The sequence below is a fragment of the Conger conger genome, chromosome 3, assembly GCF_963514075.1.
Source record: "Conger conger chromosome 3, fConCon1.1, whole genome shotgun sequence".
NCBI lineage: Eukaryota > Metazoa > Chordata > Actinopteri > Anguilliformes > Congridae > Conger > Conger conger.
This window is the reverse complement of record NC_083762.1, coordinates 22460886-22477377: the sequence shown is the minus strand read 5'-3', so window position 1 is coordinate 22477377 and position 16492 is coordinate 22460886. Positions and strand designations below refer to the sequence as shown.

At 43.8% G+C, this 16492-nt stretch overlaps 1 protein-coding gene across 1 annotated transcript; it reads left to right on the top strand.

Annotated features, from left to right (window-relative positions):
• Window positions 1–216: 216 nt before the first annotated feature.
• Window positions 217–6018, top strand: tbx22 (T-box transcription factor 22). The gene is made up of 7 exons (XM_061237085.1): window positions 217–317; window positions 1904–2005; window positions 3047–3221; window positions 3464–3628; window positions 4752–4816; window positions 5245–5330; window positions 5429–6018. Exons 1-7 carry the CDS (start codon window positions 295–297, stop codon window positions 6016–6018), a joined length of 1206 nt encoding a protein of 401 aa, XP_061093069.1. The 5' UTR covers window positions 217–294.
• The last annotated feature ends 10474 nt before the right edge of the window (window positions 6019–16492 follow it).

The following is a 16492-nucleotide window of genomic DNA, read 5'->3' as shown; positions in this document are numbered from 1 at the left end:
AATAATTGAAACTATACTCCCTATTGATTCATAATGTAGGCTACTGTGCTAGGTCGCTAATTAGCGACGTTTAAAGCATTGCGTATTTCAATGTTTCAAACGGCATATGGCTTTGAATGATGTCTAATTTACTTTCATAATGTACAATGTGATAATAAAGATAAGCAGACGGAGAAGAAAAGAAAAGGCGGCTTCATACTGAGGAATTCCAAAGAAGGCGAGAGTGAGACTGAGGTGAGAGTGGAGCTTCAAGGGTCAGACCTATGGAACAGATTTCACGAGATCGGCACAGAGATGATAATAACAAAGGCTGGGAGGTAATACTAAACTGTTCAATTTATAAATTATATGTGAATGATATAAAACTGTACATGTCGTTTTATGATCGTACTTCATTCCAAGACTTACCTGCTGCTAATGTAGACAGTAAAAGTACAGATTGGACTCATATGCACTATTGAGTTGAATTAACACTGGGCATTTTACTGAGTGGTGTACATTGCATGCGTAAATAGAGCAACCCAGTTTCAGTTAGAATATTTAACAACACAGTTTGTTAAATATTCCCCTTTGGTGGACTGATAGCCTATATGTCCAGCTTGATGCCCTTGTTTATTGACCAAATTACAGTATAACATTTAAGACACGTTTTTATATATGATCTCAGACTATGCTTTCAGTAATGTAGGTTAATTTATAACTTATAGGTTATATGTCAACTTTTAATTTAATTGGCTTATTTACAACCGCTTAGTTTAAATAATTTCAAACGCTGCGATTTTCAGACGAAATGAAAATTATTTCAGAGAAACTGAAAATAAATAGATGGCACGCGGCAGAACCCCATGGGTTGAAACAATGTTTCTCAGGTGTGACAGCACAAGGAATTCCCCCTCCTGAAATTTATGGCTCCTTGGTTCCAGCAAGTGGTCGTGAAACCCCATCAAAATAAAATACTCAGTGTTAAATCAACTCTTACAGATTAGGCTACACATGGCCCCCCAATTGGACTCATATACTGTATACTCTGAATAGTTGAATTAACACTCGACTTTTTACAGTGTTTAATGGTGGTGTAAATGTTCCCCATAATGGATAATGTGATTTTATTCAATTCCAGCTAGAAAAACGACAAAGTTTAAATCCACATTCTCCATATCTCCAATTTTTTTTTTTTGCTCCCCTGTACAGGGATGCGAGTCTCTGGTTTTAATCCCAATAATCATATTACTAGTATTCCGAAATATGTGTAAAGTAAGTGTAAAGTATTACAATACAAGGGACAATCAATAAATATATATGCATTTGAAAATATTTTCACTGCAACATGATTTTCTCCTAAAAGACAGTTCCACTATGTGAAAAAGCGTAAAAGTGTTTTTGTTTTTTGGGGGTTTTTTTCGTCCTCGGAGGTGTTTGCGCTGCAGACCCAGCTGAGTGATCCAATCGAATTCTGCTAATCATTCTCGGGTGGATAGCAAGATTCTTAGCTATGCACCTTAGCTATCTTCATATGACTAAGAAATTAAGCCCAACATTCTTCAGAGCTGTTTGTTGGACGTGAATTTAGTCACACACAAAGTATTTTGCAGGAATTAAAATCGTTCATGAAAATTGTTTTCGGTGTGTGATTTTACGACAATGTTTCTTTTAATGAAATGTAACGCTTAACTGGCAAACCAACAGACATGACAAAGCCACTGAAAGGAGAATTCGCTGTGATTAAAAAAAAAAGAAAAGAAAGAAAACGTAAAAGTTTCCCGCCTTCCCGAGACTTCAATTCCCCAAGAATAAGTGCAATTCAATGTAATTTAATACAGAAACCTTCCTCGCGTAAAGGAAACATTACGCGATTTATTCAATAAAATACGAATTAAAATATTGGAATGTATTCCCTTGACAGGAGAATGTTCCCCTCAGTACGTGTGAAAGTCAGGAACCTGGATCCATTCAAACAGTACTACATCGCAATGGATATTATGCCCGTGGACTCAAAAAGATACAGGTAAGGCCATAAGGCGAACCACACGATTTAATAACTTAGATAACTTTAAGTTACTGCAGGCTGAATGTGAACAGCTCGGAATAAGAACTATTTTGTATTGTTTATTTATCAGGGACAATACTAGTAGACAGTGTCACAGGTTAAAACATGAAGCAGATGCACTGCATACAGGGTTCTAGCCAAAGCTCATCTGCAACCCCTGTCCCCGAGTTTACACAGCAATACTAAATAAGTATATCACATCTCCAATAGAGATCAGTTCACGAGGCCTATACGGCCTATTTCACGAGTAGGCTAGTACCCTGCTGTATTTCTGCAGAGATTCGGAAGGACTTTTCCGCAATGGCAATGGCTTTGTATAGACATCTGATTTAAATCGCTTAAAACGGTTTAAATCAGATTTCGAAACTAAATATGACTTTAAACAAGTCCCTGTCTTGGGGTACAGCGATAACACGGCTGTGCGCGCCTGAACTCAGACACTTGATATGCGATGCGACTTTCAGGGGAACTATAAAAGTCTGCCCGTGCTCACATTCTTTCACATCAGTAAAATATGGACACAGTGAGGGCGGGATTTTGTTTTTGTCTATACATATAGACAAGGATCAGAATACACGACAATAGTAAAATGTAACATTCTGTGAAACGCTGAAATCTTGCAAAATACACGGACAGAACTTGGATTTCACAATGGTTTCTGCAAATATGTGAAAACAAAATAAAATAAAATAAAAGTTACCTCAGAAAGAATTAGACGTGTGTGTTTGCGCGTGTGCATAGCCTAATATTATTATCATTATTATTAATATTAATAATAATAAGATGACTATTAATTGTATTCTTATTACAGTTGTTATTATTATTATTATTATTATTATTATTATTATTATTATTATTATTATTATTTTCCAGGAATAACTAACTTGCAAACGTCATTACATATGAGCTTAAGTTTAGAATCGACTGAATAGACAACACATTGATATTTACAATGTTTCTGGTGTCTGAAGTCTGAGGTGTGCACTATTCGACTTGCAGGTACGTGTACCACAGCTCGCAGTGGATGGTAGCGGGCAACACCGACCATTCATGCATTGCGCCCAGGCTCTACGTACACCCCGACTCGCCCTGTTCTGGGGAGACGTGGATGCGTCAGGTCATTAGCTTCGACCGTGTCAAACTCACTAACAACGAAATGGATGACAAAGGACACGTGAGTTATAGCATTAATACTTTCATTTAAGTATTGATAACGTTTTTAACGATGCTTTTTTTTAGAAGTAGGTCCAAAACTTCCTGAAAAAATATTTGACATTTAAAATACCAAATGTGTTAGATGAGATGGCGTGCTGTCCATGTTGTAGAACATTTATTGACTTTTCTGATTTCTAAGTAAGGACGTGCTGGTAATCGGCACAATATAATCTCAACAACGGCTTACCTCTCTCAATTTAGATAATACTACAATCAATGCACAAGTACAAGCCGCGAGTTCACGTGATCTTGCACGACCAGCGACTGGACCTCTCACAGATCCCATCGCTCCCCGCCGAAGGTGTGCACAGCTTCTCGTTCTCAGAGACCCAGTTCACCACTGTCACGGCTTACCAGAACCAGCAGGTAGGACAACTGTTACTGTGCTTGAAATTAAGTTGAAATAAATGGTCAACGAATTATGGACATTTCAACAGACACACGATAAAGGATTTCTTACTTCCTGTAGACCTCCACATTATTAGGATATACACTCAGGGAGCACTTTATTAGGTATTTATTAGACTTCTTTTTTTTTAAATTATTGGTCTTCTGCTGCTGTAGCCTATCCACTTAGAGGTTTGACATGTTGTGTATTCAGAGATGCTCTTCTGCATACCACTGTTGTAATGCATGGTTATTTACGTTACTGTCATTTTCCGATTGACCAGTCTGGCCCTTCTCCCCTGACCTCTCATTAACGTGTTTTTGGCCACAGAACTGCCGCTCACTGCATGTTTTTTATTTATTGCACCATTCTCTGCAAACTCAAGAAACTGTTGTGAGTGAAAATCCTAGCAATTTCTGAGATAGTCAAACCACCCTGTCTGACACCAAAAATTATTCCACGGTCAAAGTCACTTAGGTCACATTTCTTCCCTATTCTGCCATTTGGTCTGAAAAACAGATTACATATTTGCATTAACAAGCTGGTGTACAGGTTTACCTAATAAAGTGATCACTGAGTATAGTTTTTAACACCATATTCTAGAGTAAGAACTATACAGTGTTGCTGCCTGGGTTATGCTTATAAGTCATCAAATCACACCATCACAGGATTGGTAAACCTGAACACGTATGGCCCGGTTTTGGGTGCTGATAAGCAGGGAGGGGTTCAAGAGGTTGAAAAAACTGGATTCATAGCCTAGAGCCCCAACTTCCAGACTGCCAACTCTTTCTACGAATGCCCACTTTTATTACAAGTGATCATTATATTATTGGAGATTAAGTAACTGTTTTTAACTGGGCCAGCTTGTCGGGGCTTGGCCATAAAAAGTACTGTAAAATCATGTGTAACAAGTCCCAGGCCATTGGTGTGGTGTGTTGTGCTGTGTTTGACATGGTCAGTGGCCCTGTGCGATGTTGTAAATTACACAGCCGGATGGAGAGGCAGCACACTGCTCTACATAAAGTTGTTTTTTAAAATTCAATGTCTTAAAGTGTTACTGCAAATTAAAGTTCTTAGTCACATCCTTTTTGTCAACCTAAGATCACGAAATTGAAGATTGACAGGAATCCATTTGCTAAAGGCTTCAGGGACCCTGGGAGGAACAGGTGAAGGATAGCGCACGCACATGCACTAGTGCGTACATGCACACACACACACACACACACACACAGACGCAGGAGCGCGTACACACACTAACACACACTCACATATATTATACTGTATTTTTTTTATTAACAACATGCACAGGAAATTCATAAATGAAATAATAAATGAACCGTGCATGCTGGTTAGCATCACAATGCAGCCATACACTACATCTTTAAAAAATACAAATAAAAGAATAATACATTTGGTTTATTTTACCCATCCATACCAGAAGCAGTTGTGAACTGCAGTTTAAATGAATGGCACAGAATTTATATAATTACTTGGGTCAGCATTCCTGCTTATAACAATCCCACAGACAGCAATAAGCCATTCCCACTTACTGGATGTATCACGCTCAACCCTCTTCTCCCTCTTTTTTTTGAAGGGGGGTTTTGGATGGGATTCTGGAATCGTACCCGTGGCGAAGCCCTCTCAGCCTCGACTTCAAACCCTTTTCTCTGGAGCCACAAGGTTGGTTGCTTCGAGCGTATTCCCCCCCAACAGACAGGCACACATCATAGGTACAACACACATCTCTCACTGTCCTGTTCTGTCTCTCTTTATTCCAGGTGGACACTCGAGGTCTCTGTCCAGCTGCAGTGGCATTTCCCCCCTGAAAGACCTTCTGTCGACGTCTTGCTCGCCTACGTCCTTCCCCTTCACTATACCCTACGCAGACGCCGGGGCCTTACACAACATGAGCTTCCCGCTCTGCTACAAGATCCCCCCCTCGGCCGCTGCGCTCGGAGGCCGACCCTACAGCCTGCCAGCGCCAGACCGGCTACTCCGCCAGACAGGCTACTCCGGGATGCGACCAATGGTGGACTTCCCCCTTCTGTGTCCCCTGCATGGGAAGAAAGGGCCCAACTGCAGGGGCCCGTGCCTCCAGGGGGCCCCAACCAGCTCCCCCAGCAAGTTCTCACTGCCAGGTCTCCATGGGACCGGAGGCTCCAGAATTCACCAGTCCACAATGCATCACGAAACTCTGCCACCCCCCCTGCCGTCCGCCTACAGTGTCTGTGGCTACAGCATTCCCGTAGGTCACCGCTTCTCTGGCGTCGCACGCCACCTAAAGCTGGCTGACGCCGTGAGGCTGACGGCCAGCGAAAGCCTGCTGTCCCCGACACCCTGGCACCCTGCCATCAACCACTGCCTCTGACCCCCCCGCCCCCATCACCCCTGTCAAAACCCCATATACAAACACACCAGAGAAGAAGAAATCGGCAGGAAATACCATTATGCGGCGAAACACCGCAATTAATACAAACTGAAGGTTAACCTGTTGAACCCTGGCTGGAGTGGAACAGCTGGCAGAAAGAGGAATGTGGGGGAGGGGCACTGGGGGTGAGGAGGGCAGGGAGACGTGCAAATGAACAGATAAAAACCTTGGATTTTTAAGGGAGCAGGTAAGTTCTAGAGAACTAGGTACTTATTAAATATTTACCTTTTAATACACTTTCATTTTTTAATACACTTTTTGTATTTACTGATAGGTAGTATGATAACATATAGGCAAGGAAAGTCCTCAACGACCAACTTTTTATTTATGTACGATATTGTATTTTGTATAAAATGTAAATAAGACAAGACAATGCTCCAATTTCTGTATATTTTAAATATACTGTACATAAAAAGACAAAAAAACTAAATAATAAATGTTGTTTTAGCCTGTAACTTTATTAGAATTTGTGCTTCAATGATTGAGGATGCAACAAAAATTATGTTAAAACTGTTTTACTATCATTTTGTTTCAGAATGGAGCTTTCATATGAATACACATACAGCAGGCCTACATACATGCTCATATTTTATTATATGAAATTTGGATATATAGCCGGATGATTATATGTAGCTTGAACCAGTCTGGCCATTCTCCACTGTTTATTGCCCATAGAACTGCCGCTCACTGGATGCTTTTTGTTTGTGTTTGTTTACCACTTTCTGTAAACTCTAGAGATCAGCAATTTCTGAGATACTCAAATCACCCCATCTTGCACCAACAATCATTCTACAGTCACAGTCACTGGGTGGACATATATATTGAAATCGTATTGACCATTCCCCCCCACCCTACATTTTCAACTTCCCATTGTTATAAGAAAATGTTATAGTCGATTGCCTCCTTCAGAATTGACAAAACTGGCGTTGCTTTTGCAAAACATCAATATATTCCTTTTGCTCCAATATTCAATGTTGTACTGTTCGTTGTGTTTGTAATAATATATTTATTTTTATTATAATCTCAGATAGAAATTTACTCGAGCCGTTTTTGATCGAATTTTAATTTCTTTTCAAACATCACTAATTTACACCAGTAATAAAACATGTATAAAACTAAATAAACCATACACTACTTGAAGGAATAAATGTGTGGATCGTAGGAACAAAGGCGGCACCGACTATGATATAGGTTTTATGAGCGAGTCATAACAAAACAGTGTTAAACTGATAGAGTAGGCTTAATTTGGATGTTTGGATTTGTTAGCAATTGTTAGCCAATTGTTGTCAACGTCACATACCTCATCAATGGAGCATACAGCCGCCTGCAATGTCAGCGTCACTAAGTTTCTAAAATTAGTTACACATGCAAGCTAATCGTGCAAGTGTCAATTCATTCTGGCGCTTTCAACACTTTTTTTCCTTAGGGGGAACATGGAGAAATCAATGGCACAACTGTGCTGGTCTCCTGTGGCTAACTACGTTTCTTCAGTCGCGTCAATTATGTAATTTGTTCAGTGCAGTTAGGCTGCAGGGGAAGGACATATCAAACCGACATCGGTTCAAACATTTTAGTCTGAGCGCTTAAATAGCTGGAAAGTTGTTTTTATGTGGGTATGGTTTTGGACAAACTGAACGACAGAGAGTTGACAGTTGGTAATGGAATTTCTTTAAGGGATAAAGAAAGAAAACCAAACGACTGCAACACAGCGAGGAATGGACAATGCAAGTGGAACAAGATTTTACGCATATACAGGCCTGATCCCAGCTCCAGCTTTTCCTGTTTTTTTCCATCCATGTTCGAAAACGTTTATTGGCAGCACGTGGTTCATAACGGGATTTATGAAAGCCTTATATTCCCGCGTCACTGTAAAACCGCAAAATGCGCTAGGATCGGATACGTATCCGAAAGGCCTAGTCTACGTCCAAATCATGAATACTCACACGACTCTCTCTCCAAATTGTGTAGGCCTAAACAGGCCGTGGCATGTAAGTATATAACATGCGTGTAAAGCTTTAGTTTCCTTGTGCTTCAACTACATCGCCAAAAATTTCCGACATAATGTCGCGCCTCCTCTATGTTTTGATGTGATAATTGGAGCCCTTCCTCTGAAAGAACTGTGGTAATTTCTCCCTACTCCTAACGTCAGGGGATGGGGATTATCTAAAGCGGAGGGTGGGGGTGGCCGATCCCGATTGAAGGTGAGAACCGAATAGCAATTTAGCTGCCAGGAACGCATGACATGCCAACGAGGTAACGTCTGTGCGCTTTGAAAATAGCAGGAAGGAGGATAATGATTCTAGCCTGGCGAAGCCGTGGAAGGTTCTCGTTTCAGATAGTTCAGGTGCATCGTTACTAACACAGCCCACCGCGCATTAGAGGACTCTAATCAGTAAAGCCAATGTTGACTGCCGCTCGTCTGCAGGTAACTGACCCTGACATTCCCAGGCACCAAATCCCGCATTTGTCAAAAGCTTGTAAATTCAATCTCAATATAATTGGTTGTGTTTTGATAACCATGTGTCAACAATAGGCACCCGTCTAATCAATTAAATCCTGTCCCTCAGTCTAACCGCCCCATTCTACACATGACTCCCAATTTATATTGCGCCAAACCAGACCCACCTGTCGTCGTGGGCGCAAGTCCTGCAGACAGCCTCCAAATGTCGTTCCACTATACTTCCTGCCATTTACGAAGACGTTTTTGAGTAACAATCTGTGGTGATTATTCGGTCTGGGTTTCATTATGGCTTTCCGCCTTGTAGAGCACGAGAGGGAATGGTCATTAATTTGCGAGGATTTTATGGGGATGTACCGAAAGCAAGTTGGAATTTCTTGCTAGAGTTTGCCACATATGTTATTGTTAATAGGCTACTCGTAAACATGATATTGGCTTTGAGGATGGCAACATTTCGTTTTATCCATTCGGGAAAACAAAAAACAAAAGGTGAATTCAACAGCATATCATTTCAATCAGCTTTCCGTTATTTGAAACATTCTCGCCAGCGCAGCTCGTTATAACCAAACAGAAGAAAGTAAATATAAAAGATGAAAATCATGATTCTGTGCAACTGCAACGTTTTCTATTTCTCAGTGTAGGCTATGTGAAGTGATTCCAGGCTACCAGTCCCCCGACTAAAATAACACACAGAGAACAAATAAAAGGAGCTTGTCATTGGCAAGCTTGAAGGAAAAATAATGCAATGTAATTTCACATATTTGACAGGACAAAATTACTGAGGTCACATTAAACACACACACACACACACACACACACACACACACACACACACACACACACACACACACACACACATGAGCGCACACACACGTGCACATGCACACATACACACACATCTGGTTTTACTAATGTGAAGCTGTCTCCTCTCTCTTTGGAGGCTATGTATGATAAAATTGGACTGAAACCTGGACATAAAGATTCCCACACAAAATACACAAAAACAGAGCCATCTGACTGAAGCACCCAGAAAGGGTATACATTAATATAAACAACTTTATGTTTAGTCAGCTCATCTGGGCAAAAAGCAATACATGCCATCATGCAGAAAAGTGGAAGACCAAAATTCAATCTAACCACGGGGCATTTTCTTCTTATTTTTTAATCCTCTTTGTCTGGGCCTTATAAGGCTGCAATGCACTGATGGATAGCACTATTTTAGGCTATATTTTCGTACATTTCAGCCACGAATAAATAAAAGTGTAATGGGAGAAACAGGCTTTAAGATCAATACGAAAGGCAAACAATATATTAACACTTTTTTAACATTTACTTCTCATATTTAACTGATTGTGATGAATCCTTTCCGCTTCGAGCGAGAAAATACTTTACCGAGGTGAAATGTACAAGTACAAACTCTACACCTGCAATGGTGGTGACACAGAAGAACCAAGAGAAATCAGAGCTTTTGATCAGATTTTAGCCTTGCAGAGAAGCCAAGAACAAGAGATGGTTAGACCTGGGTGGGTCTCATTGCCTCAGAGTGATTGACTGCCCAAACATGGAAGAACGTGAAATCCAATCACTGAATCAATGAAAGACTTGGCAGAGAGCCACCAAAAACTACCCTTTACAGAGATTCACTATCCATCTGACAGAAGGCAGTGACAGTACAATTGTATTTTGGCTAGCAACATGTATGCACAACATTTGCAAAGAGACAAAGTCATGCTGACATGTTACTTTTTGTCGTGCAATTAGTGTCGTGGAAGATTGTTGTCTGTGCCGTGTAATCCATGGCCTTGGAGTCCACTACACCTCAACCACATTGCAGTGCAGCTGCCCCCGGGCACTACCAGTGTTTGGGTTCGATTAGTCTGCTCAGGAAAGGTTTACGTTGGACTGTATTTTCTCTGCAAACTCAATAAAAGAGGATTATTTATCGGGTCAGCTTATGGGATGTGACTGAACGGTGTTGTAAAGCAGAAAGTGGAACCAGCTGCTGGTGAAATTGAATTACGCCCAGCGGATAATGTGAAAAGCAGGGGTAGTTTAACAGCTTATTAAAGAGGGCTCTCCTCTATCCCTCTTTCCCTCTCTCTTCCTGAAAAAAAAAGAATAAGACCCATTCAGGCCAGGCCAAACACATTCTCCAAATGTACAAGCTGTGCAGGGGTCCTCAGCAGCAATGCAAACGTCTTACCTGCTATATGGTCAGAGTTCTTACCTGCTATATGGTCAGAGTTCTTACCTGCTATATGGTCAGAGTTCTTACCTGCTATATGGTCAGAGTTCTTACCTGCTATATGGTCAAAGTTCTTACCTGCTATATGGTTAGAGTTCTTACCTGCTATATGGTCAGAGTTCTTACTGGTCCACACCCATCTCCTTCTACTTCATATGAGCAGTTTGAGTAGGTATGAGAAAACTTTGAGAATGTAATAAGGAATAGTTTTCAACTATACGCAGAGTGAAATAAAATTGTAATAATAATATCCATTTATATCCATTTAATTATAACCACCAAAAACACAGACACAGAATATGTCATAAGAGGCATAGTCACAAGTGCATCTGCTAGGTTTGCATTCGACAGTATGCTTTAAATGAAGGCAGTATGTATCACAATTTAAGTCAATAATAGTAATCGAATAATATTACTAATAATAATAATACTAGAGTTAAACCAAAAAAAAAAAAAAAAATACCATACCATACCAGTTGTAAATCTGTGATGCAATACTTTTAACAAATGAAAATGAAGAAATTCAAATAAAACACATGAATGAATGCCAGATCTGTGTGGGCGAATTTACTGCAACTCTGTGAACAAATGTGCACCTCGCGGGGTCAAGTGGGTGTCTGTCAGGCATGTGTCGGCCGGCTGCCCCGGTTTAAAGGGGGGCGTCGGGGTCAGGCGACCCTGGAAGAAACGGCTTAAACATGTGGCCTCCCAGCCAGACTCGCGGCAGGCTTTCGGCCCGGGCCGTGTCTGCACGGGCCGTGTTTTTCCGTCTTCAGTGGAGCCTCTTCTGGGGCCTCCTGCTCTGATGTCATCCATCACATCACTTCCCCCCAAGGGGCACGGCAAGCGTTAATGAACCAAACAGCGCTCACACCTCCACACAGCTAACCCAAACACGCGGCGCTTGAACCTGAGCGGTCGTAAGACAAACGGCGGTCCTGCAAGACCTTCCAGCTGTCTAGAAACATTACCCAGTGCTCAGCTACACAGTTAGACTGAATTGCTGACTGACCTCCTAGCACTTTCCGTCATACCCAGCCATCACCGTTCAACAAAAGGATAAAAATCCTTGCTTCATGACTGTAAACTAAAAAAGTAGTCCCTTCCCTCTCAGGCCTACTGACTCCGCACACCCATGTAAACTCAGCCGCCCCAGGTTCAGCCTCAGTGCCGAAGCAGGCCCTTGCTGGTGTGAAAGGGAAGTGAACTGTAGAGAGAGCTGTCAGCAAGTCTCAGGGACTCAACCAGGACCAACAAATGCTTTCCACATTCTGACCCTGGCTGTCTGTCACCATTGGGGAGAGTTCTGCCCCCCTACCCCCCACACCTCCAGCTCCTGTGCGGGGCTCTGATCACTTCTCCAGGCCAGCAGCCTCTGCGGTTTGGGGGGGGGGGGGGGGGGTTGGTGTCGACCCCACACCCAGCGGAGGGACAAATCTGTTGAGCACTAGGAGGGGGGTTCCCTGTTGACAGAAGTTGACGGTAGCGCGGAGAGCATTACTCTCATCACTCCTGTCCATAAGGACATCCCAGTTCCCCAAACATTCAGCCCTCCCTGCTCTGGACCCATAGTGAGGATGGAAAAGTGGGTCAGCCCTGTACGCTCAGAGCAACAGTGAAACCCTTGCTTTCTTAGAAACAGAAAACCAGAAAACTAGCTAACCTGCCCCAGAGGTGAGCTCTACACTGCGTGTGTGCATGTACGCGCGTGTGCGTGCTGAACGTTTGATTCTTTAACCTACATCGGCCTGGCCGTCGGCTGTCGCGCGGGTCAAAGGGTTTGAAGGGAGAGGCGAACAGCCCTGCGTGTTCCGCCGGTCCTGTTGAGGACGAGCCAGACGGGAGGACCTGCCTTTCCTTTTGAAGTGCCGCGCCGCTCTAAAATAATCACCCGCGTCCTGACAGGTCCGGAGCGGCGGGATTGATGCCCGGCGCATCTGCCCGCTTCCTGTGTGTGACAGGTTATTTATTCTGGGCAGAGAGGGGAGCGTTCTCTGGCCGGTGGAGGATGGGTATCGGGTGGCGAGGGAGGGCGTGTGATTTAGTGCTGCCCTGTGCCCGCTCTCCCCACGGGGCCCTGGTGCTGGGCCTTTTAAGTGCTGCCCAGGGTCAGGGCAGCGGGCTGGCCGCAGATGCTGCTGTCAGTCTGGGCTGTGCGGTTCTGAGCTGCAGGATGTGCAGGCCCGGCCCTCGCCCCCACCCCACCCTTCCCCTGTCCTGGTAATTGATTTCAGGGAGAGTCCCGCACTCCCAGGCACGCTCACACCCCACCCCCAGGGCTACTGCGGATCCCCCACACTGCCCACTGTGTGCTGTCAACGGTAATTCAATTAGAGACGCAGGAGTGTGACTAACTACTCAGCAGCAAGCGCTTTCCCATCTGCCTGTAGCACTGCTCCTCGCATTCCATACACACACACACATACACGCATGTGCACACACACACAGGGACAGGGACACGCACTCATCTCATGCACACAAACACACAGGTCTATGCAAATGCACATATGCCATGACGCACACACACACACACACCCACACACACACACAGGGACAGTTACGTGCACTCATCTTACTTCACGTCACTCATAAAAAACACAAGCATAGACACACGGTGTGCTGTCATTTAGCAGCACGGTCTAACGAGAGAACCATCAAACGTCCTTACAAGACCGTGAAAGGCACCCATTACGGGAAGCCTGGGGACGAGGCCCTCCTTCTCCTCACTCAACTGGCCTCCACGGGACCTTTCCCACTCCTCTGTCCCAGCCTCCCCTCCCCTCCGCCCGCCAGCCGCCTGTCCGGCCCGCCGCTCTCCCGCCCGTCACCTGACCCCTTCTCCAGGGTCAGCATCATGTAATCCTGTCACCAGCCGCGCAGGGGATGATGTCTCATTAACCTCCCGCAACCCCGCGCCTCTGCTCCAATAAAACGCCACCGTGGGGAGGGAGCCGGGGTGGCGCACATAAAAGGATGCTATGACACCACCCGCCCTTTCTCTGTCACTGATCTCCGCTCTTCCTGGGATCATGTCATATCGGTTCCTGACAGTAAAACGCTCATTCAGGCCCACGACTGACAGCTCCGCCAGGAGACAGAAATGAAGTGATGGATTATTGGTGTGGGGGGTGACGGTTTTTCTGTGATAGGGTTGTAATGAGATAGTGTGAGGGTGAAGGGGCGGTAGTGAGTTAAACTGAACTGGGGGGGGGGGTTGTTTGGACTGCGGGGGAACGGGAATGACGGTGCCAGGTGGGACGGGTGAAAAAAAGGCAATAAAAACAAATTAAAGGCGGCGTTAACACATCCGTGAGGAAGCGGCGTGGCGAGGGGCCGACGGGCAGATGCCCCCTGTGTAATGGAAGCTGGGGGAAGCCCCGTGGCCGAGCGATTGGCCACGCTCCGCTCTGACATACCGAGCAGAACCAATGGAAGGAGCTTCCGGTGTCAGCAGGGCCTCTCGCACAGCCGCCGGCTGCAGGGAAAATTGAATATTTCAAACGAGGTGGACGGGCGGGGTGGGGGCGAGGGGAACGGAGGCCAGCCGACCTCACCTCGCCCCAGCCGGTACAGAGCCGGGCCCGGCGGAGCGCATGGGCCGGGTTCGGTTTCGCACCCTGGGACGGCGGACAGGGGGCAGGGGAAGTGCCACGTTAGCCCCCGTGTCCCGTATCGGCCTCCCGCTGCGCTCACTTAGCCTAAATCACTTGTTTCCCATTTCTCCTACAAGCCCGAGAGGAGCAGCTCAGAGGGGCAAAGGCGAAAAGGGGGAAGAGGTGGAGTGAACTTCAGGGCTGTGTGTCTGGGTGGGGTGGTAATTGAATGGAATACACACTCACTGCATACACTCCAACCCTGTTCCTGGAGATGTACCGTCTCCAACTCCTACCCATTTACGTCCATGGTGATTAATGTAGGAATTACAGCCCTTTTTAAACATAGACCCATTTTATGGGACCAAAAGTAATTGGACAGTTGGCTTCTCGGCTGTTTCTGATTAGTCAGGTGTATGCAATCATGTATTCCGTAACTAGTCTTGATTCTAGGCTTTTGTTATTGCCGTTTGTCAACATGAGGATCAGAGTGCCAACGAAAGTGAAGGAAGCCATTATGAGGCTCAGAAATAATTAAAAACAGTCAGAGACATAGGCCAAACAATTGGTTTACCGAAACAAACAGTTTTGAACATCACTGAGAAGAAAGAGGATTGCTGTATGTTTGAGATCACTGCCTTGCTGTGAGATGAAGCACTCTACTCAGTCCCATGAGTTTGGAGGCATTAAATTGAACTTGAGCAGATAAGATGCTTCTGTAGACTTCAGAATTCATTATTCTGCTGCTATCAGCAGTTACATTATCAAGAAAGGCAAGTGAGCCAGTGAGCCTTTTAGCCTTCACGCTTTGCTTTTGCCATCACACTAATACACTGACATTCATTTTACTGTCCTCGGCCCACAATACGTTTTTCCAGAACTCAGTAAGGTATTTTAGGTATGTTTTTGCAGCTAACTAGTGGATTGCATCTTGTAGTGTAGCCACTGTAGTTCTGTTCATGAAGTATTTTGCAGACAGTAGTCACTGACACATCGACGCCTGCCTCCTGAAGAATATTTCTGATCTGTCGGACAGGCATTTGGGATTTTCTACATCGTGATGAGAATTATTCGGTCATCAACTGTAGAGGTCTGCCTTGGCCTGCCAGCCTCTTTGCAATTACTGAGGGTGTGACGTCTTTCTTCCTTCTTAATGATGTTCCAAACAGTTTATTTTGGTAAGCCTATTGTTTGGCCTATGTCTCTGACTCTTTTTTAAATTATTTTTCAGCCTTCAGCTGTCCTCATGTTGACAAATGCCAATAACAGCAAAAGGCAGAATCAAGACTAGATACTGAAAGCTTTCTTATACCTGCACTAAGGACACGATTAAATACACCGGAGTAATCAGAAACAGAACAGCTGAGAAGCAAACTGTCCAATTACTTTTGGTCCCCAATTCCAACACCGCCCAATATATGCACCATTTCAAGAGAACAGACTCAAAACATTTATTTGTATCACGCTTTTCATACACTGGGCAACTCAATGTGTCTCACAGTAGGCAAAGAAATAAAAGCATAATAACAGAAATACAGTACAAAACAATCTATGGAATAAAAGAAAAGGTAAAAGCGTCATGGGTGGAGTATATAAAAAGAACAAGAAAATTCAATTGATAAGAAAATAAAAAGCATAACACAAGATCCACTTACTCCCACTGATACTACTGTCAGGGGTATGGGGAGTGATAGGAAACTTGAGTTGAGCAACCACATAAGTAAAAGAACTGCAAAAACTGTGTAAATGGGGACAGGTAAAATCATTCACATCCACAATTACAACACAATCAGTATAATCCAAACTAAGAGCCACAGCAAAAAATGCACTACGGCTCTGGCTAATGGATTCAGCCTTCCCTGATCTTAATTTGCTGAGGAAACCGCTCTGCTTTAATCTGCTTTGTAAGTACAGATATTTGCTGAAAGATCTATTGTTGCTGAAATTAAAGCAAGACACCCATAACCCTGGTTATGAAGTACCTCGGCATATGCTGGTTTTCATTCCAACCATAATTGCTATAATTGAATTATAACTACCTGTTGGTTGTTTTTAATTTGACACTAATGTCTAATGAGGGCTAATTTACCTCTTAATGGTGCCTTATGTCAGAAAAGG

Bases quoted from the DNA above. Each gene is read 5' to 3' on its own strand.
- tbx22 (XM_061237085.1), top strand. From the start codon at position 295: ATGATAATAACAAAGGCTGGGAG. The intron at 318-1,903 runs GTAATACTAAAC...TTCCCTTGACAG, and splicing joins ATAATAACAAAGGCTGGGAG to GAGAATGTTCCCCTCAGTAC. The intron at 5,331-5,428 runs GTTGGTTGCTTC...TCTTTATTCCAG, and splicing joins CTTTTCTCTGGAGCCACAAG to GTGGACACTCGAGGTCTCTG.